Raw genomic sequence first — 22,777 nt, 5'->3', positions numbered from 1 at the left:
AAGGCGGATTCTAGTTGTAGCTTGTGAGTCAGAATTAGGTGCAGGCTTGGATTCCAGACAGGAAGCGGTTGGGGGTGGAGGTGAGTTCTTGCTGTCCTCTAACAATAGTTAAAGGTGCCTGTCTCAAAGCTCTGTTTGGAGACAACCCTGAGAGACCACTGGCGATGGACTGTGACCCTTGCATTGTAAGTACTATTGATTTTAGATGTTGGCTGAAACATTGTTGCCCTTTGTGAGCTGTTCCATTAACTGCATACACTTGGTGTAACCAACAGCTATTGCTGTATTCACAGTTCTAAGCAAATGTTGCCATGCTAGCCTGTCCTTTGAGTACCCTGGTCTTCCACTGCACATCGCTGAAAGACATTGACTTTAAAAAAAATTATCATGCAGCAGTTCATACAGCTCTGCAAGTCGCCAGAGCAGCACAGATCACCTCCTGCACACCTCACTCCAACTCAGACCCTCTCAACACCCATTTCAGCAGATGCAGCACATTAAGGATTCTCAGGCTTACCCCAGTAGCACCACAAAGCAGGCCATGAATACTTCTTGAACTCCTTGGGCCCTTACTGCAATTGTGACCTGGGACATGGCTTGCCACCCTATCACTTGTTTCGCAATAACAGCATACTCCCCTCACGTTATATCCCATGAAGTCCATGACAACCACAAATGTTAACTCATGTTTTTTTTATTCATTTATGAGAAGTGGGCATCGCTGGCTAGGCCAGCATTTATTGCCCATCCCTAATTGGCCTTGCTCAGAGGGCATTTAACAGTCAACCACACTGCTGTAGGTCTGGAGTCATGTGTAGGCCAGACCAGGTAAGGACGGCAGATTTCCTTCCCTAAAGTACATTCAAGAACCAGATGGGTTTTTACAACAATCGACAATGGTTTCATGGTCGTCATTCGACTTTTAATTCCAGATTATTATTGAATTTAAATTCCACCATCTTCCACGGCCACGGGTAGACACAGGGCACATGATGCTCATCAATGCTGCAGCAGTTTGTGCCCATAGCCGAGGCAAACCAAATAATATACCCACTAACAGATGACATTGAAGAAGATAAAATGGAGACATTTTGGAGGAACCTACAAGCATTATGCCTCAGTGAGCCTACACATCACCCTTTCCCACTTTTCTTTTCGGGGGAAGAGGTCCCAATATTGGGGCTGGGGAGGTGGTGGTGTGGGGGTGGGATCCCTAATCCGAAAGGCATCAGACCTATTAAGAAGAGGGCAATGCTGATGGCATGGATAATGCCAACGGAACGTGTGGATGATGGTGAGTCCCCCCTCCCAGGTGCACATGGATATAGTGTTGATAGAACTGTGCAAGTGGTGGCTAGGGCTGATGGGGGGGAGGAGGAAGGATGGTCTTTGTGGCTGGGTGCCACATTTAAAGTACAGCCGCGCGAACATCTCTCTGTGCTTCCAGCCCACGACTGTTGCAAACGAGACATGGCCCCGAAAGGCAAAAAGACTGCAGCCTCCCAGTTTAATGACCTGTCCCTCGAGCGCCTTTTGGACACAGTGGAGGCTCGCCGTGTGTCCTCTACCCCTGCTCTGGCTGCAGAATGTGCAGCAGCATTATAAATCCATCATGGGAAGTGGTGGCAGCAGTAGCCAACGCCAAAGGTCTGCAAAAGAGGACAGCCACCCAGTGCCACAACAGTGGTCTATCCAGTGAACACCCTCATAAGGATCCTGCACCACACTATCCCTCTCTCAGTGCAAATGTGAGCACTCACTACTCTGCTTTTGACTGTGCTACCAGGCACTAATTCTCTCTACTTTGGTTCACAGGGAGCTTTGCCAAACGACCGACACCCTCAGCCAGCCAATCCCTCAGCTCCATTCATGTCCTCACCTCCAGCCAAGAGGACACTTCCTCCATTGAAGAGCTGGAAATAACCAGCCTGGAAGACGCATCACAGCGCCTACCCACACCCCAAACCAGTGGAGAGACACACACCTTGGTGGGACCTAGATCTAGAGCAGGCTCGGGTTTACAATCTGGTGGTCACCACCTGGAAGCGTGTCTCCAGCAAGAGGAGGCAGGTTCATGCAAGCTCCCCAGCACTTAGAGGACTGCTGGGGATCATGCATCCGTAAGGTCCGAGTCACATGACAAACCTCTGGATTTGGCCTTCCAACTCATTGTGGAGAGTCAGCAGAAGGCGGGGGAACATAACGCAGAGCTGTTGGAAGCCCTTAACAGAGTGGCACATGAGTTGGAGGAGTACGTCCACGCCTGCTCTCTGATCAAGTGGTGCCCACATGTGCATGTATGGAGGTCTCCATGGGGAGGATGGCGGACGCCATGGGGGACCCTGGTCCAACAGAACATGGAGATGTACGTAGGCCTGCACTCCACTGTAGGAGCCATGGGTGATTTCCTGCAGTGGCAACATGAGGAGGAAACGGGGCACCTCAACATCCCCCCAGGTGATCCTTCTACTCAAGAAATCAGGCCAGGGCCCTTGTACATCCAAAGATGACCCCTGGGTCATCCACTTAGGAATCTCTGAGGCTCTCCTCTCCCTCCATGTCCCCTTTGCCTGTGACCCTCCTCCATCTCATCCTCTGCCACCACAGGAGGACAGCCAAAACAAGGTGGGGCCCCCAAGGCCTTGGCTCTCCAGAGGACCTACATCAAAAGCATCAGAGGTAGCAGGGTCAACCATTGCACAGGCTGTCGCCACCCCTGCTGCGGATGCCAGAGCAGCAACTAGAAGTCTAAGGCGATTAAAAGTTAAGAAGTCTTGATCACAGTTGGTTGCATGGTTGAACATATTTTGTCACTTTACAACCTGGAAATACATTCACTTTCTCTGAATAATGTATAATGTTGTCTTTCAGTATCGTTGACAGGCTTCGTGAGTTCTCCCACTGCATCACCCCCACTAGCAGTTCAGTTGCATGCAGCCCACAAGTGATTCTGGATAGAGAAGTATATGTGTAACAGAGCCTATCAAAGCCTCGTGCAAGCACTCTAACAAGTATGCCGATTCTTCCTTTTTTGTACTCATCTCAATGTCCTGAGCATTTTCAATACTGCCTGCTAGGGTTTATTTTCAGCTGACCATTTAAGCTGACCTGCATCTCCACCCACCCACTGATCACACTCCCATGCGGCACCCGATCTCGCCCACCATGACTCGCATTTCACTTTCCATTTGGCCAGCATGGTAGTAATACCTTTATTTTGCTTCCCCCATCCTTTCCCCTTCCCCAGTCACACATTTCCTTTCCCCATCACTGTTGACCTGCCAGACATCACCTTCCATCTCCCTCTGTGATCTACCAGCCACAATCCTTTCTCTGGGGGGTGTCCGGGTGAACGTGCCGTTCCCTTCCTGAAAATCCCACCCCCATCCACATTAACCTCCCTGATCTCCTCTTTCCCAAACCCCGTCTCCGTGTCTGCCTCTGAGTCCCCACCAAGCACCCTCACCAACCCTTCTACTGATACTGTTGAACCCTCACCCTCCACCCTACTAGTTCATTGCTGCCCTCAGCGTCTGCCTCAAACAATATAACATGGACCACCCTGGCGAAAAGGACATTAGTGACTTGTTGGATACACCTGAGTGCTGCTGACTGCAATATGCCTGTTACAGACATGGAAAGATGTGGGATAATTTCTCAATTTTCTCAGCTTTCAGCTAACTGCAACAAGATATATTTTTGAGAACTGTTTTAACCCTTTGAGTGCTGTGACTTTAAAGAATAGACGCATAAACGGCTTTCATGTAAGTTTAAGCCAAAAGAAAGGATAAATGTTTATTTTTCGCAACACCCAAAATGTTAACACAACAACACCCACTCCTCCTTCACACCACGTGCACACACAAGAAAAGATGATTTCTAAAGATGTAACATGCATTTAATTATCTTAAAAAGTTAAAAAAGGTGATTTCTAATCTACCTTTGAGATGGTAGTTAAAATGTTGCAGGCCGGAAGGATGCTCAGTGTATTGAGGAAAAATGAGGTCAAAAGTTTCTGGCGATGAATTCACACTGGTTCACCCCAAACAACAGCAGACTTCTGGCTTTCCAGTCAAAGTTGATTGAGTCCCTATAATGAAGAACTATAATCTTGCAGGTAAAATGAACGAGCCCCAATTCTCTGCCTAAGGCGACTTTTGAAGCTGGGCCCTCCCTTGTGTTGGGCCTCACTGGCTGCCTTTGTAAATTAATAAGATATTGCTAACTCTGCCAGTTTCAATCATGCGACAACAGTATTGATATATTCCATTGTCCTCAAAAATAATTCAATATCATAAGCCATTGTCATACAATGGGGAATGAATGGTAGCCATTCACAACTGCTTGTGATAAAATGATTCCTTCACACTCCACTTTGTTGGATTTCAAGTTTGTAAACAACAAGTCTGGGGCGGCCATTATATTTCAGTTTATGTAAATAACCAAGCATTAGTACCTGTAAATTCCCTAAGTGATCCTGATTCTCTTCAATGGAAGGTCCACTACAGAGATATTTATCAAGGCCACAAAAGAAGCCACCTGATTCCACTGGAGTCCATTTTGTTAAGGTAAATTGTCCATCCATGCTACTGTTTCTTAAAAAAAAAAATGTCCATCTTCCTAATACATTTTATGGGCATAGGACATGACTGCGACAATGCCACACAGTTTGGCTGCAGAACCTTGAACCGAGCCACTAGCAAAAAGATTCAGGGCCAAGGTGACCTTCACTGCCACTGGGAGTGTATGTCTCTGGCATTCGCTTGGCTGCAGAAGAAGGCAAACCTCAGCTAAGACCTCTTGGGATAGACGTAGCTTCCTCGGGCATTATCTCTCACACATGTTCAAGTAAGTGACCCTGATCCAGTAGACACTTTCAGGTGGGCACTGTCTCACTCTTCGATGCCTCCTTCTTGTGTGCTCGGCTTGGTTCCTCCTGCCTTTAGAGTCATGTAGGTGGCAAATGAGACACGTCATGCAGCTGCTGCTGCTGCTCCACCTAGTGCCTCTATGTATTGGGGATAGCTGGCTACAGCCAAGACAAAAGGAAGAATTCTAAAGGAGATTACTTGACTGTTGAAGGCTCTGAGACTGCAATGGAGGCTGCGGCTGTTCTGGGCGTGGCACGTAGAGATTCTTCCATGCATTCCCCCTTCTCTGGCAGAGAATCCTTTGGCTGGTAGGAAAGCATTAGGGCAGAATATTGCGCTCATCAGGCGGGTGTCTGCCCGACCCGAATGAGCGTAAAATGACGTGTGATGATGTCGGGAAAGCATCCCAACATCATCGCACACTCGTGCGATATTTCAGTCAGCAGGCACGTGTTGGAGTCAGCAGCGCACCCGCCAACAATTAACAGGCCTATTAAGGCCATTAAGGTAATAATTAAGTTCAATTTTTCACTGCCCGTCCAACCTTATGGCTGGCGGGCAGGCGAAAAAGCCAAGTGGCTTTTGGATTTTTTAGAAAACTTCATCCACAGGCTGGGATGATGTTTCCAACAGCATGCGTGAACTTCCACGCTCATCCTCCTCCGCTCCACAAAGGCAGCACTGCATTGCACGTTTCACGATTGGCAGGCTTTGATTGGCCTGCCAACATGAAATCACGGTCGGAAGGCTTGGCCTAAATAGCCAAGTGGTTATGGTACTGGGTTTGTAACCCTAAGATCAAGAGTTCAAATCTCACAATGGCAAAACTATGAAATCGCGGTCGGGCCCCGATCTCGGGCGGCGGTCGTTTTTGCAGCCGCTTCTGAGCCCGCCCAACGTGCCTGCCCAACGAGGAGCAAAACTCTGCCCTTAGAGTTTTAAAAGCTGAGGACAATACTGCAATAAAGTTGTTTTGCACCAATTCCACACTCTTCTGGACCCAGCAAAAGTGGTCATAACTTGACTGAAGAGAGTGTTTTTTTTAATGTTTGCAAATCATGCTACACCAAACGGAAATAGCTTTGGTTAGGAAAATGAATTTGCTGCAACGTTTATAATGGCAGCCCTGACATCGCGAATATGTATGCAGGATTGTGACCGAGAAGGCCTTCCCAACCCACAAAGAAGCCACATGGGGATAGCATGGGACTGGAAAGGGGGAGAAAATTCATTTTTGCTGCCAGAAAAATTAAGGATTTCAGGCTTTCCAACTCAATTCCAGCCTCTATCAGGAGGTGGAAATCCAGGCCCAAAAGTGAAGTGTGGTATAACCAAGTTTATAAACTTAGATAAATTTAACAGAACTTCTCTGCTTTTACATTTGATTTCTCTCAAATTGATAGTCTCACCTGCATTGTCTCCAGTGGGTCCATGATCTCCTTTAGCGCTCTCTTTCTCTTAATATATTTATAAAATCTTTAACTGTTAGCTTTGATATCACTCTTGAAAATTTTGTATTTCAGCTGAGCATTTTCTTTGTATTCCTTTGTTGCTATTTTTTTAGTGCTCCTAGTGTTTTGTCTTGGTTTTGGGGTCTAGATGACCATTCTTTCACGTTTGCCTCTTACCCCAAAAATGTTACTATAGACTGCTATATGTAAAAACCATTCTTGTTTATTTACAGATCTATGTACGTTTCAGAAAAAAGAAAATTGGAGCCTCTACCATTACTATCCATAGTTTCACACTGCAACTTGCATGTTAAAGTACATGTTGGCACAGGAACTTGGGTTCCTTGAGTAATCTGTAACACGCCACACCACTGGTTTTATATCATACAAAATACATATTTAAATACTTTCCCAACTCAGCTCATTTTACTGTGGTCAATTTATTTCTTAAACCTTCAACATTCACCTTCCATGAATTCTAAATCTTTAGTTGAGACTCTCCTTTGCCAATCATATGCCTAGGCTCAGATTTTCACAGAGTCCTGGAGACTCTGCAGAACTTTAAAAATGATGGGCAGGACTCAAATGTGGAAGTCCCGCCCACATTCCTAACCTGTTCCATTTTTGCCAGTAGGAGAAGGGGAGTGGATGTGACTCACACATGAGGGAAAGCTAAATTTAGCAGGGCAATTTGAACTCAGTACAGAGTTCAAACAGACCCCATTTTCACTGTAGCAAGGGCCTTAATCTGCAGTGTTAGAGTCATGAATTTTTAGAGTAGACATAAATGCTCTTGAAGAATGGATAAGGTCTGCAGAACTACCATGATGTGAAGTTATTTAAATCCCCAGACCTTTAAAAATTAAAAAAAATCAGGTTGCCTGTGTCAGTGAGAGTTGAAAAATTTTGTTCTAGAAGTTACAATAGCTGTTTGTGTCATATCCCCAAGTACTGTCGCAGTGTCATGATGAAAGCTTGGCTGCTTTCCACTAAGCTATAATTATCTCAGCAGGAGGTTGCTAAGTCCACAGTTGATTGATAACTCAAAGAGGCTATTGAAAGATTAGCTGTCTATGACCTGGGATTACGAATGGAAGTGTGTTTTTTATAAGTAATTAAGCATTTGAAGAGATTTAAAAGTTTTGAATGGGCTTTCATGAATGGAAGTGTTTTTTTAATATAGCAAAGGCTGCAATAGATATTTAGACCTTTATTTTACTTCATCTCAACATGGCTCCTGATATCCGCCCATGATGGTACTGGGTGAGTTTGCATGGAGAGTTTAAGGGCCGAGGGTGGTGGGTGGGTTGACAAGTTGACATGGGGGCTTGGTGATGGGTGTGGGAGGCATAAGTTGGCATGAGTGCTATTAAGTTGACATGGGGTATAAAGGGCCGTGGGATCATGGCATGGCATTGGTTTTCATAAGTTGGCATTAAATTGGCATGGGGGTATAAGGGGCCATGGGGGTGGGTGGGGGCATGTTTTCACATTAAGTTGACATTGGGGCATGGAGGTGGCTTGGGTATGAGGGATGAAGGCCAGAGGGCCTAAAATTTAAGAAAAAAAACGGGGGGAAAAGAAATAGAGAACCAAGGTGGGCCTTTTCACCAGCCTACCTCAGCTCCTGGCCACTTCCAGGAGCAGTGGGCCTGACTCTATCCCAAACCTGCCTATCCCCAGAGGGAAGGTCCCACCATGTGGCGGGGGGTTGGGGGGAGGGTGGGGGGTGGGGGGCAGTTGCACAAGCTGGCAATTTTCCAACTCATACTACCTGCCTCAGGAGCAAAGCTCTGGGCCCTAACATCAAATTCAATCATATTATGGTCATTGTTCACAAGATGCTTACTGATTATTGTTAATTAATTCTGGTTCATTACTCATAACTTAATCCTCCTATGAATATCCACTACTCCTCCCCCACCCCACCACCTCACTTTTGTTGATTTTCATCCAGGAACTTTCAAAGGCCATTTTCATTGGAATTGTGGGCTTTTCTTTTCTGTATTCTTTCAATACATTTTTTTCTTCATTGTGTGGCTCTGCACAGTCCTTGAGTCATAGACAACGTGCTTTAAATTGACACAAAATTGCACATGAGCCATCCATTACAGCTACCTGACAGTCAACAAACTGAGCCAAGCACTTTGCAATGGACCTGCTGCTCCCCCAGTCTGCCACTGCAATCTTCAATCATTTTTTGGCTTTTTAAAAGCTGCATCCCAAATTTATAAGCTTCCCTAATGCACTACTTCAATGTTACATCGGAGTTACAATACTGAGCTCCAATGAATATTTAAATAAACTGTTCCTTCAATTTATAGCAGTACTGAAGTGGATCAAAGGGTGGAAGTCTCACTTCTGGAGCACAAAACCCTTGCAAGGCCAGATGGATTTTGAAGGCTAGGGTGCACAGTCTTTGGACATTGCCTCACTTGTCCACAGACTCTTCCTCCTTAGGGGAGAATTTTCTGATCAGGACTGCATTGCCATTTTGCACTAGCGGGCCAATTAAGACCTGCCCAGCGTGTTTGGTGACTCCTGGGGATGGTGGGAGCAGGAGGAACGGCACTTGCCGCCATGCCCAATGGCGACCTGGCGGCCTTTTTAAAGGCCAAGCTGCAGCCGCACCAAGGCTGCAGAACCTGGCCAGAGGTTGGGGGCAAGGCAAATCTGAAACAGCCATGCAGCAGGGTAGGGTGGGTGGCCAGTATGCGCCCAGGTTTTCCGATGAGTGCCTTGCTGGCCTCCTCGAGGATGTGGCAGCACGGTGGGATGTGCTTCTCCCTGAGGATGGGAGGAGGAGGCCATTGCACTTGACCAAGCATGCATGGGAGGAGGTTGCAGAGGTGGTAGGCTCCCATGACGTGGCACGGCGCTCATGGACCCAGTGCCGCAAGTGCTTCAACGACCTGCTGCATATGGGAAGGATGAGTAGCATGTTGGCATCATTCGCTGCACTCATCATGTAACCTTCTCTCCCGCTGGTGGTCGACCCATGTCTAAGTGGCCTGAGTGCAATGAGTTAGTGCTGGCATGTCTCCTTAGCTGGGCGGCCCACCAGAGATTGCCTCTGTGTTCGTCAGCATGAGAGGGTTGAGATGAGATGGGTGCTGTGACACCCACATAACTGTGGTGGGTTCACCTGGAGGAGCTACACCCAGGCACACTGGTCGAATTCCACAACATGTGGAAGTCAGGCTGATGACATGGTGTGAGGGAATCCTCAAGGTACTACGGCACAGATGGATGTGCTGCCCTCTGCGCTCCACGTCATTGTGCCTCCTTGCAACAGCACGTACAACTGTGTTCCCAACTGTGATGAAGGCAGCATGTGGGCAGGGGAAAGGCCACACCAGACATTTGAGTGTGAGTGCCAGCCACCAGCGGGGGAAGGATTCACTGCAGACCTGCAATGGCCAACTGGGCTTGGGGTGGGCCAGCCATGAGGAGATTGACGGTACAAGTATCACTTATCAATGCTATTTTTTCCATTTGCAGGAGAAGAATGCTTATAACAGCGCCGAGCAGCTGTGGACTGGTGGTGGGCCAGGTCAGATATTAAGGCTCAGCCGCTTTGAGAAGCAGGCACTGGACCTGGAGAGGCGGCATGCGCCCAGGTCCACTGGAGCCGGAGAGGTTGGGGTTCCACGAGCAGGTAAGTATGGCCACCACTCACGTCACCAGTAGTCTCCCAACATCCATGCCATTGCTGATTGTTCAGTGAGTGATGTTACCAACATGGCTTGCCCAGTGTGTGTGGAATGATGAGCGCTTGATGAGCCGGGAGACGCATGTACGTTGACATTGCCCGCAGGCTAACTGATTGAATTTCCTTACTCTTCGTTTCAGCATCATCGGTGCACGGTTGGGAGCAGGAGCAGCAGGGGCCTCCTCAGACACCTGAGGAGCATGAAGTTGCATCATTTCTGCCAGTGCAGATACTGGCATCTCGGTGGGCATCATATCTTCAGCTAGTGTCCCGGGTCACAGCGGTGAGGGCACTTCACAGTCACTGGAGCAGCTAGCGGAGACAGAGAGTGCCGATGGTGCCTGCAGTCGGAGGACTGAAGGGGCCCAGGCACATGCTCGGTCGGTGGCAGATGATGAGCCTCTGGAGTCATGGGCGATGCAACCAACTGCTGACGTGCGGCCGGGTGTGCGGGAGCATCTGGTGGAGATACTTGAGGCTCTGCTTGACTTGGTGTCCGTAGTGGAGCAGTCTACGCAGGCCGTGGTCGATGCATTGAGCGTCATAGCTGACTGCCAAGCTTCCTCCATGGAGAGATTGGCGACTCTCATGGAGAGGCAGCTCCAGGGACAGGATCAGAGGTTCCTTGGGTTGTGCTCGGACCTGCACACCCTCACGGGGGTATTGACCTTGTCTGGTCAGTGCCCATATGGGCAGTGGTTTGGCCACCAGGTATCTCACCTTGCTGCCCATCCATCTGCGGTGAGCAGGGCGGGCCAAATGGACCTCACATCGGTGGAGCAGCTGCCTGTTGTCTCAGCGGGCGCCTCTCAGGCTGCTCTGGATGAGGGCAGCAGCTCCTCCGTCCTTCTACCAGTGACTGAGGCACCCAATGAGACTGCAACAACTGGGGAGGTGCCAGCTGTGGAGTTAGCAGCTCCCTCCCAGGTGGGTACATAAGAAGCTCGACGGGCCAGAGGACATCGCCAAGGTCATCAAGGCCAACAGGACATCAGATAGAACAGGCTGTCTCAGATGCCACTGCCAGCAATGGGGCACCACAAAGACATAACACCCTCAAACGAAAGATGAAGGAACCTTAGGCACACCCCAGGTTCATCACTGGTGGTTTTCTGTTGCCCAGCAACAACCCCCCCCCCCCCCGCAAGAGTTGTTTCAAATTTTGTGTGAAGTCCAACATAATTTTATTTCTGTTATGTGAAGAGACTTTGTTTACAATATTAAATTTATGTTGTCTCGAATGGCTGTGGGTGCCTCTCTTTTTGGAATGGTGCATGGATTCCTGAGATTTGATGACTGATTTGTGTGTCTTTTAGATTTATTTGCGGCGCCCTTTACCAATCCTCCTATCCAGACAGATGAGGTCTCCAGGATGAAGGCTACATGCCAGGCTTGTGTTGCAGATCCATATGTGCTGTGCTAGCTAAAGGTTCCTTGGATTAGAATGTCCCAGGTATCACTGCCTCCCTGGAGCATGCCCAGGTCAGCCTGTGCCCCCTCATCATTTCCCTGTGTGTGCTCATCCTCGGACTCACTGCTGGACTCACCGTGCTCAGCCCCAGCCACTCCGTCTACATCTTCTTCGTCCACAGCATCCTCCCTTTGCAGAGCTAGATTGTGTAGAGCATGGCATGCAACCACTATAAGTGACACTCGATCTCGGGGGTACTGAAGTGCACCCCCAGAAAGGTCCAGGCATCTGAAACACAATTTGAGAAGGCAAGTGGCTCTCTTCACCACAGCACTTGCAGAGGCATGACTTCTATTATACCGCTGCTCAGCTTCTGTTCTTGGATGGTGGAGAGGCATCATGAGCCACCTTCTGAGGGGATAGCCCTTGCCTCTCAGCAACCATCTATCCAGCCGGGCTGGAACACTGAAGAGCCCCGGCACCTGAGAGTGAGGATGTAGGTGTCGTGGGAGCTGCCTGGGTACCTTGCGCATACTTACAGGATCTGTATCCTGTGATCAAACACTATCTGCAAATTCATGGAGTGCAAGCCCTTCTTGTTGACGAAGGCACTGGTCTCACCTGCTGGCACCTTGATGGCCACATGTGTACTGTCTATTGCACCCTGGATGTGGGGGAAGTCAGCAGTTGCCGCGAAGCCTCTGGCTCGCTATGCCTGGCTGGCCTCGTCCCAGTGGCAGAGGATGAAGGTCAGTGTACGCCTGAACAGAGTGTTTGTCCCCTGCTTGACACAAGTGTGGACAGCCGATTGGGAGACACCACAGAGATCACCCACTGAGTCCTGGAAAGAGCCAGAGGCACAGAAGTTGTGAGCAGCTGTGACCTTTAGAGAGACGGGCATGGGATGTCCACCAACACAGTTAACTGATATCTCTGGACCAATCATCTGACAGATAGTGTTGACTGTCTCCCTTGACAGACAGAGCCTCCTGCGGCATTGCACCTCAGATATATTGAGGTAGCTGCTTTGCCGCCTGTATACCCTGACAGCAGGGTAGGGCCATCTTCTGCGGCCCCTTGTGCCTTGGACTACCTCCTGGCCCTGCACCCCTTGTGCCTGCGCCTATCCCCCCAAAGGTGTCTCCCCTGGAGGCTGAATGTACACTCCTCCCCCATCTAGCCTTCCCTTCCTCCTCAGATGAGGTGCCTCCAGTGGAGAGATCACCTCCCGTTCCCAGGCTCAGGGAGGCTTGCTGAAACCTAGAGGCCCCAAAACAAATCCTCACTGAAAAGTGCTGACCTGAAGGTTATGAGTGCAGTTCAAGCAGCTGCTTTGCGTCTGAGACTTCTCCACCTCACACACGCAACTTTCAAAAACTTCTGAGCACTAACTGTTAAGTGTTGGATTCAAAAAAACAATGATCCCTCTTTCCTGCCCGTGGATGAGGATCTTTAAAGTTTCAGATAGCCGCAAGCACATTGCGCCCTTGCAATGACCAAATATAGCACAGGCGCCTTAAAATCCATGACAATTGGAGCCTCAACTACTTTAACTGGCCTGGTAATAACTGGCAGCCACGTAACGGACATAAATATCGCGATGGCGCACGGTGATGTCGGGACATGCGCCCGACATCAACGTGTGTCATTTTACGCATCGATGTGCGGGTCATACCCCCTGCATGCCGACAGAAAAATTCTGCCCTTAATTTCTTTAAACTTTCACATTTTTAACATATTTGTATTTTTCTAAACATTAAGCATGTTTTTACAGCAGATATGTAGTCACTTAGCAATAAGCGCACCTACAGACTATTTCCCAACCTTTCTTTGGTCAGAAATTTGGGTTGAAGCATTAAGCGCATTGCTGCTGGAAAGTGCTGGAAGGTCAGCCAAGCAAGAAATTGACAAACATTATGCTAGCCTGCTCATTTCTTTAGCATTGGGACCTGAAAAGTTTAGTTCATGTCTTGGGAATATAGATGTGCTTAATTTATTTTGTTATATGTGAAGGCTAGTTCTACATTTGCCTTAATTCTCTTTTTCTTCCCATTTTGGATCGGAACCTCTTAGCAATCAAACAAAACAAAATTATTTGCTGGCTCTCGAAATCCCATTTGTAAGCAAGCTTGTTTAGATTTTTTTTACAGGTATCTGCAAAGTTTTCTAACATTTTAACAATATCAATTTGACTTTTAAGGTAGGGTGACCTAAATCGATTAGTGTTTCTTCAAATTTTATTCATTCACACCTTGAGAAGGTGGTGATGAGCCACCTTCTTCAACTGTTGAACTTCATGTGGTGAAGGTACTCTCATAGTGCTACTAAACATGCAGTTCCAGGACTTTGATCCAGTGATGATGTGTGAGTGATGGTATATGTGACCCCAGTTATCTTTACTGTAGATATTCCTAGTTCATGGATTGAAAATTTTTGTCAAGTGCATAATCCTTCTCAGTAACTGACTTAATGACACTTTTTTCCACTGCCTTCCATTGTTATAACTTTTTAGCATGTAAAATCTCTCCAAAATTAACACAAGTGTGAAAAGTGATCCTGCCCATTAGAAACTAGTGATCAGTGTTAATTCTGATTGAAAAAAATCATGCTGCAAATAGCTGCCGTCCAGTCTTCATGGTCTGTGGAAAATTTATGAAATCAGCCATGTCAGCCTTTGTTTCCCCTTGACCTGAAATTGTACTGGGTTCCAAAATATGTGATCTGATCTTTAATTAAATATATTAATGAGTCCCCTGCCTGTTGTCGGTGAAAATGCTGGCCCTTAAATCAAGGTCCACCTGAAAATCAGAACCAGTGGACCTCATGTGAGCACTGCGATTTTTGAAAAATTTTTGCCCCCTTATGACCACATTTACAACTGCATTTACATTTAAAGGGGAGTTGGTAACAGGGTGAAAATTATCCTATAATTTCCTAAAATGTTCAATAATTGAATAGAAATAGGTTAAATAAACTCTTTAGAATTCTATATATAATCTAATGAACAAAGATGTCATACTAATTATAAATTAATTATTTACACGTCATTCAGAGCTTTAGTAAATTATATTTTTCTGACAAATTTAGATGGAGAGAACCTCCAAAACTTAATGGACATCTTGAACGCTACTTGCTACATGTTTTGACCAGCAAAGACAATTTGAGCAACAGTGATATGATGTATAATAGCTCCGACCTGAATGTGGATTTCACTCTGAGACAACTTGAACCTGGGACGAGGTACTTCATAAAACTTTCCGTGAGTATTCATGTTTTATTAAAATTGAAGATATTTAAAAGTATGGTGAGGGATTTTTAACAAACTTGCGAGATTTTTCATTAAAATGATAATCTTATTATTTCAGCTTTTCCTAGGAAATTATGATATGTGGTAGGAGTTTTTTTAAACACATTTAAATAATTGCTCATGATTCAGGCTCAAGTGTGTTGTCTAAATGCAAGTTAATTACTTAGACACCAATAGTATAAGAACTATTATGGTTATACAATAGATTCTAAGGTGATCAAATGTGGTCTCTGTCGATGTTTTCCCTCTGGCTCTCCCATGATTTCTGACCTTAGAAGGCTGTTCCTTGATATTTTGTGTATCCCTTCTTTGTAAGTTATATTACCTGATACCCAGAATGTACATTTAAGTGAGTTCCTTTTCGCCCAACTTCAAGACTTGACATAATGGCCATCTTGATGGTACTGCTAAGCAGTTAATATTGCAAAGGGAACAGGATAACCTAGACAATCTCAATTTACATTGTTCTGGCCAATACCTGATATTCGGACCTAATGTGGGATGTAGCCAACATGGCTGATCATGGTTTCTACTTCCATTGTTCTGGCCAGCAACTTATGTTAACACAAATTCATATTCTGATAATCACATTGAGATGTGATTAACTATAGGACTCAGGCAAATTCTAACAGACAACCATAATGACATAATTAAGTTTGCAGTTCAAAAAAGGGTTCTATTTTGCATTCTTTTGTGTTCATTTGTAAACTTTTGCCCAATCAAGCCATTTTGAATTTTGGATTCCTGTCTAATTAAATAACAGTACTGTGTTTGTGTGACAAAATGAGCTGAATCCTAACTGCCAAGGGGACACAGGTTCACTTGTGTCCGGGTTGTTAAGCCCCCTAAAAGTGATGTTGGGTCAGGATCCTGATGTCATCCGCCCACTTCTAGATTTGCAGGTTTGCAGACAAGCGGTGAATTCCATTGGAGCTGTTGGGTAAGTAATTGTGATATGTAAAAAGGTATTTTATCTAAGAATTCTGCCTTTAACAATTAGCGCACATATTTCCCGAGCTGACTGTAACTCGCCAGGATCAACCAGGTGAGAGCGTAGTAAGGAATGTTTATTCCGTGAAATTAACAGGTGGGGAAGCCTTTGAACAGTGAAACTAAAGAGCTGCAGGCATGCCTTGTTGGGAGAAGGTGCTCACATCACTTTGCCTAAGAATGTGGTCTCACTGCTTGACAAGTGATTCTCAATTTCTTGGAAGTCAGTTCACCTGTCTTAATTTCACTCACCAATTGCACTTCCCTGCTGTCAGCCTTCACTGAGTATGAGAGCAGCTTATGCAGCTCTACCTTAGACCTGTGATGAGGAGAAAAATGAGCAACAAGATCATTACCAAGAGCAGCAAGAGCATCACCAGCAGGAGCATCAGCTGCCTTTTCTCAGCCATATATGTTGACCCACAGTGCAGAAGCGATGGACACATAGATCCAGTTCGAAGGAGGTTAGACTCCCAGTGAAGAGTCTACAAGCAGAACATCAGCTGTCTCATCATGTGTGAGCACCAGTGCCTATTACAGCTAAGGTTTTTCACACAGGTTACTGCTGACATCTTCAGCCTCTTAGTGCAAGACCTCCTTCCCAGTGAATGAGATGGGCATGCACTGCCAGTGGCTCTCAAGGTGGCTATCATGGGAAGGCCACTCCCCTGCCTCTGCCCTGGTTTTCTGCCTCTCCTCAAAGTTCTGTGCTCTCTTCTCTCGCAAGGAGATAAAGCAGGGAGCTATGAATGTGAGAATGGATTGTGTGGTGTGAAGGTAAGGAAAACATTGAAGCAGAGTAACTGTGAGGCATGGGTGTGAGATGTCAAAAAGAGTAAGTGTTGGGTGTCCAAATGGTCATGTGAGGAGATGCCCAGAGAGAGAGGAATTAGTGGAGTTGTATGGTGTGTAGGTCTTAGTAGAACTGTGCTGAAGAATGCTGAGGAAGTCAGAAGTGTGGGGCTTGGTACCTAAACGTATTATGCCAACTCATCATTACCATCCTCTGAGGTCTTTGATCCTGTTGGTGTACTGTCTGCAGGTTGGGGTAAACCACAACTGCTGCTCACTTCCTTGGCTTCTTCCATGCATGCCTTGGTTTGAAAGACTGGCCCCTTTATCTCTCCCTTGGCAAACATCACCTCATTACAGTCCCTCAGATGCTGCATCATCCCACCTGCCCTCTGATTGTTCAGGAAAACTGAAAGCAGGATGTTAATATCGTGGCTCAGTTAAAGAGCCTTGCAATGCCCAATTCTTTGACAGGCAGGTTCTCAATCTGCTACAAGCCTCCCCACTGCATGCAGGTCAGTTGCATTGAAATTCCCACCAAATATCACTCCACTTCTCTCACGGTGACTAAGTTACTATATCCTAATCTCTTAAAATTCTAGATTTTGGTAAAGCTAACTTTTAACAGGATGAGACAGATACTGCTGGCAGCAAACTAATCAAAACTGTCATTTGGTGAAACTACAGGTGAACAATTGGAGGTGTTTAAAATTGAACTCAGCTTATTCAGGGCCAGTATATATCCCTAAGGAGCAAGAGCTCTACTTACCACATAAAGAAGCTATGGTCAACAAAAGAGTTGAGAGAGAACAAAATTAAAGCAAAAAACAGAAAAGTGAAAAGAATAACTTAGATGCATGGAACAGGAAGAGATATAAAGAACAGCAAAGGAAGACAAAAATGAGAGTAAGAACTAGAAAAAGGAATATGAAAAGAAACTTGTAAGGGGTATCAAGGTTAACACAAACGTTTTCACAATTACATTAGAAGAAAAGGGATAAAGTGGGCTCTTTAAAAACAGCTTCAGCTAATATTGCAGACATGTTGAATAATTAGTTTGTATCAGTCTTCACAGTGGAGGCAGGGGATAATATAGCTGACATTCCAGGGAAAGTAATAATGAATCAAGGATTGGAGCTCACTAAAATTAACATAAACAAGAGAATAGTATTAGAAAAAAAAATGCACCAAAGACATAAATCCACAGGACCTGATAGTTTCTACAATAGATGAGGGTTTTGCAATTTTTTTGCCATAATCATCCAAAACTCTCTTGTTTGAAGAATTGTCCCTCTATATTAGAAAAAATACTAATATAATTCCATTATCTAAGAATGTTTATTTTATTGTTCATGGAAAGTCATTGGCTAGGCCAGCATTTATTGCCTATCCCTAACTGCCCTTGAGAAGATGTTGAGCTGCCTTCATAAACCACAGCAGTCTGTGTGGTGAAAGTACTTACAGTGCTATTAGGTAGGGAAGATACAACATGAGCAGTGCAGCAATAAAAGTAAGTAGTAAAATACAAAAAAACTGCGGATGCTGGAAATCCAAAACAAAAACAGAATTACCTGGAAAAACTCAGCAGGTCTGGCAGCATCGGCGGAGAAGAAAAGAGTTGACGTTTCGAGTCCTCATGACCCTTCGACAGAACTTGCGTTCGAGTCCAAGAAAGAGTTGAAATATAAGCTGGTTTAAGGTGTGTGTGTGGGGGCCGGAGAGATAGAGAGACAAAGAGGTGGGGGGGGGGGGTGTGGTTGTAGGGACAAACAAGCAGTGATAGAAGCAGATCATCAAAAGATGTCAACGACAATAGTACAATAGAACACATAGGTGTTAAAATTAAAGTTGGTGATATTATCTAAACGAATGTGCTAATTAAGAATGGATGGTAGGGCACTCAAGGTATAGCTCTAGTGGGGTTTTTTTTTTATATAATGGAAATAGGTGGGAAAAGGAAAATCTTTATAATTTATTGGAAAAAAAAGGGAAGGGGGAAACAGAAAGGGGGTGGGGATGGGGGAGGGAGCTTACGACCTAAAGTTGTTGAATTCAATATTCAGTCCGGAAGGCTGTAAAGTCCCTAGTCGGAAGATGAGGTGTTATTCCTCCAGTTTGCGTTGGGCTTCACTGGAACAATGCAGCAAGCCAAGGACAGACATGTGGGCAAGAGAGCAGGGTGGAGTGTTGAAATGGCAAGCGACAGGGAGGTTTGGTTCATTCTTGCGGACAGACCGCAGGTGTTCTGCAAAGCGGTCGCCCAGTTTACGTTTGGTCTCTCCAATGTAGAGGAGACCACATTGGGAGCAACGAATGCAGTAGACTAAGTTGGGGGAAATGCAAGTGAAATGCTGCTTCACTTGAAAGGAGTGTTTGGGTCCTTGGACGGTGAGGAGAGAGGAAGTGAAGGGGCAGGTGTTGCATCTTTTGCGTGGGCATGGGGTGGTGCCATAGGAGGGGGTTGAGGAGTAGGGGGTGATGGAGGAGTGGACCAGGGTGTCCCGGAGGGAGCGATCCCTACGGAATGCCGATAAGGGGGGTGAAGGGAAGATGTGTTTGGTGGTGGCATCATGCTGGAGTTGGCGGAAATGGCGGAGGATGATCCTTTGAATGCGGAGGCTGGTGGGGTGATAAGTGAGGACAAGGAGGACCCTATCATGTTTCCGGGAGGGAGGAGAAGGCGTGAGGGCGGATGCGCGGGAGATGGGCTGGACACGGTTGAGGGCCCTGTCAACGACCGTGGGTGGAAAACCTCGGTTAAGGAAGAAGGAGGACATGTCAGAGGAACTGTTTTTGAATGTAGCATCATTGGAACAGATGCGACGGAGGCGAAGGAACTGAGAGAATGGGATGGAGTCCTTACAGGAAGCGGGGTGTGAGGAGCTGTAGTCGAGATAGCTGTGGGAGTCGGTGGGTTTGTAATGGATATTGGTGGACAGTCTATCACCAGAGATTGAGACAGAGAGGTCAAGGAAGGGAAGGGAAGTGTCAGAGATGGACCGTGTGAAAATGATGGAGGGGTGGAGATTGGAAGCAAAATTAATAAATTTTTCCAAGTCCTGACGAGAGCATGAAGCGGCACCGAAGTAATCATCGATGTACCAGCATGATGCCACCACCCAACACATCTTCCCTTCACCCCCCTTATCGGCATTCCGTAGGGATCGCTCCCTCCGGGACACCCTGGTCCACTCCTCCATCACCCCCTACTCCTCAACCCCCTCCTATGGCACCACCCCATGCCCACGCAAAAGATGCAACACCTGTCCCTTCACTTCCTCTCTCCTCACTGTCCAAGGACCCAAACACTCCTTTCAAGTGAAGCAGCATTTCACTTGCATTTCCCCCAACTTAGTCTACTGCATTCGTTGCTCCCAATGTGGTCTCCTCTACATTGGAGAGACCAAACGTAAACTGGGCGACCGCTTTGCAGAACACCTGCGGTCTGTCCGCAAGAATGACCCAAACCTCCCTGTCGCTTGCCATTTCAACACTCCACCCTGCTCTCTTGCCCACATGTCTGTCCTTGGCTTGCTGCATTGTTCCAGTGAAGCCCAACGCAAACTGGAGGAACAACACCTCATCTTCCGACTAGGGACTTTACAGCCTTCCGGACTGAATATTGAATTCAACAACTTTAGGTCGTAAGCTCCCTCCCCCATCCCCACCCCCTTTCTGTTTCCCCCTTCCCTTTTTTTTCCAATAAATTATAAAGATTTTCCTTTTCCCACCTATTTCCATTATATAAAAAAAAACCCCCCACTAGAGCTATACCTTGAGTGCCCTACCATCCATTCTTAATTAGCACATTCGTTTAGATAATATCACCAACTTTAATTTTAACACCTATGTGTTCTATTGTACTATTGTCGTTGACATCTTTTGATGATCTGCTTCTATCACTGCTTGTTTGTCCCTACAACCACACCCCCCCCCCTCCACCTCTTTGTCTCTCCATCTCTCCGCCCCCCACACACACACCTTAAACCAGCTTATATTTCAACTCTTTCTTGGACTTGAACGCAAGTTCTGTCGAAGGGTCATGAGGACTCGAAACGTCAACTCTTTTCTTCTCCGCCGATGCTGCCAGACCTGCTGAGTTTTTCCAGGTAATTCTGTTTTTGTTAAAAGTAAGTTCTTGCACAGGTCATACACAAGTCAGCCCCTTGAAGTTACCATGCATATACAGCCACACAAAAATATTTAAAGGGGCCAAGCCAACTTAAATAAATCACCCATGCACTCCAAAAAAAATTAGAGAATATATCGGTGGGGAGCTCAGGACATTGATTCAGCGATGATGAAACAATGCAATATATTTCCGGGTCAGGATTTTGTGTGAATCAGGGGGGGAGCTTCGAGGTGGTGGTGTTCACATGCACTTGCTGCCTTTATCCCTGTAGGTGGTAGAGGGCACCACCTGTTGAAGTCTTAGCACGTGGCTATAGTACATTTGTAGCTCATGCACACTAGCCCTGGTGTGCTGGTGATGGAGAGAGTAAATGTTTAAGATAGTAGATGGAGTGCCATTAGACTGTTTGCCCTGAATGGTATTGAGCTTTTTGAATGGAGTTGGATCTGCTCTTATTCAGGCAATTGAAAAGTATCCCATCACATTCCTGATCCATGCTTCATAGATGGTGGAAAAGCTTTAGCAAGTTAGGAAGTGAGTCACTTGCCAAGAATACCTAGCATCTGACCTGCTCTGGTAGCCACTGTAATTATGTGGCTGGTCAAATTATGTTTCTGGTCAATGGTGACCTGCAGGATGTTAATAAATCAAACAGAAAAGGCTTAAAATACTCAGTGGGTCTGGTAGCATCTGTGGCGGGAGAAACAGAGCTAACATGTCATGAGTGTGACATTTATTAGAACCAATGGTGACCTCCCCAGGATGTTGATGGTGGTGGATTCAACAATTTTTCTGTTGAATATCAAAGGGAGTTAATTTGACATTCTCTTGTTAGAGATGATCACTACCTGAAACTTCTGTGGCACAAATGTTATTTGAGCTGGGGCATACCCTTATTAAATTTTACAGACAAAGCACTTTTTGTAATATGTATTCTTCCTCAAAAATCAGATGTTTTATTTTTTTCCTGAACCCCTTGAATTTTTATTTTTTCCTGAGAAAGAAATTATAGACCTGCTAGTGTAACATCTGTTATGGGGAAGTTAATGGAATCTAGTTAATGGAATCTGTAATTAAGGACAGAGTGACTGAGCACTTAGAGAAATTCGAGCTGATTAGAGAGAGTCAGCATGGATTTGTAGAGTGGAGGTCATGTCTAATGGATTTAATTGAATATTTTTGAGGAAATAACTAAAGTATTATCTGGGAACATGTCTACAGATGCAGCTTGTATGGACTTCCAAACGACACTCAGATGAGGTTCCACATAAGGGACTGTTGGCTAAAATTAAAACTTATGAATTAAAGCAAATTATTGACCAGGTTGGGAGTCTGGTTAGGTGGTACAATCACAGGGAAGAATTTTCCCTCACTGTTTGGATGGTTGCAACCCCGGCTATAGCATAAAACCAAGTGTTGTGACATATGGTCTGGTTCCCAGTGTCATCGCACATGATTGGAATAACATATAAGTGGGATAGAACGGCAGAAGTCAAACCATCTTCCATTCACAGCCAATTTAAGAGTAACTCTTTCGAGTACAAACCCGTTTTTCCATCTGTTTCAGACGAAGTTACATTGTTTCATAGTTTGCCATTGTGAGATTTGAACTCTTGATCTTGGGGTTACAAGCCCAGTAACTCTTTCGAGTACAAACACGTTTCCATCTGTTTCAGATGAAGTTACATTGTTTCATAGTTTGCCATTGTGAGATTTGAACTCTTGATAATCTTTTAAATGAAAACCAAATCAACAAAATTGGGATAAATCAGGCACAGCCCCTAATTCAGGTCAGCTGTAAAACCAAGGACAAAGTTTAAAGGAACCTTACAAACTTTAAATCAAAATGTGATTAAAGGGGTCAACAAAACACCCCAGTCCCCGCGGTGCCCACCGAGCACAGAAGGCCTCGAGAGTGTCAGCAGACACCGTGTGCTCCGTCTCCAGGGACATCCGGCAGCGAACGTAGCCGCGGAAGAGGGACAAACAATCGGGCAGGACTCCCCTGTCGATCGCCCGCTGCCTGGACCTGTTAATGGCCAACTTGGCCAGGCCCAGGAGCAGGCTCACGAGGAGGTCCTCCTCCTTCCCGACCCCCTTCCGCACCGGGT

At 46.0% G+C, this 22,777-nt stretch overlaps 1 protein-coding gene across 1 annotated transcript in view; it reads left to right on the top strand.

Moving 5' to 3' along the window:
* Positions 1 to 22,777, top strand: part of ush2a (Usher syndrome 2A (autosomal recessive, mild)) — a 1,196,697-nt gene that overhangs the window by 587,045 nt on the left and 586,875 nt on the right. The window contains exon 33 of the mRNA XM_041207243.1: positions 14,533 to 14,704. Within this exon, the coding sequence (XP_041063177.1) occupies positions 14,533 to 14,704 (172 nt within the window). The remainder of the gene's footprint in view (positions 1 to 14,532; positions 14,705 to 22,777) is intronic.

Source organism: Carcharodon carcharias, chromosome 2, assembly GCF_017639515.1.
Source record: "Carcharodon carcharias isolate sCarCar2 chromosome 2, sCarCar2.pri, whole genome shotgun sequence".
Classification (NCBI taxonomy): Eukaryota; Metazoa; Chordata; class Chondrichthyes; order Lamniformes; family Lamnidae; genus Carcharodon; species Carcharodon carcharias.
The sequence above is the reverse complement of the archived record's forward strand: the minus strand, read 5'-3'. Positions and strand labels throughout refer to the sequence as shown.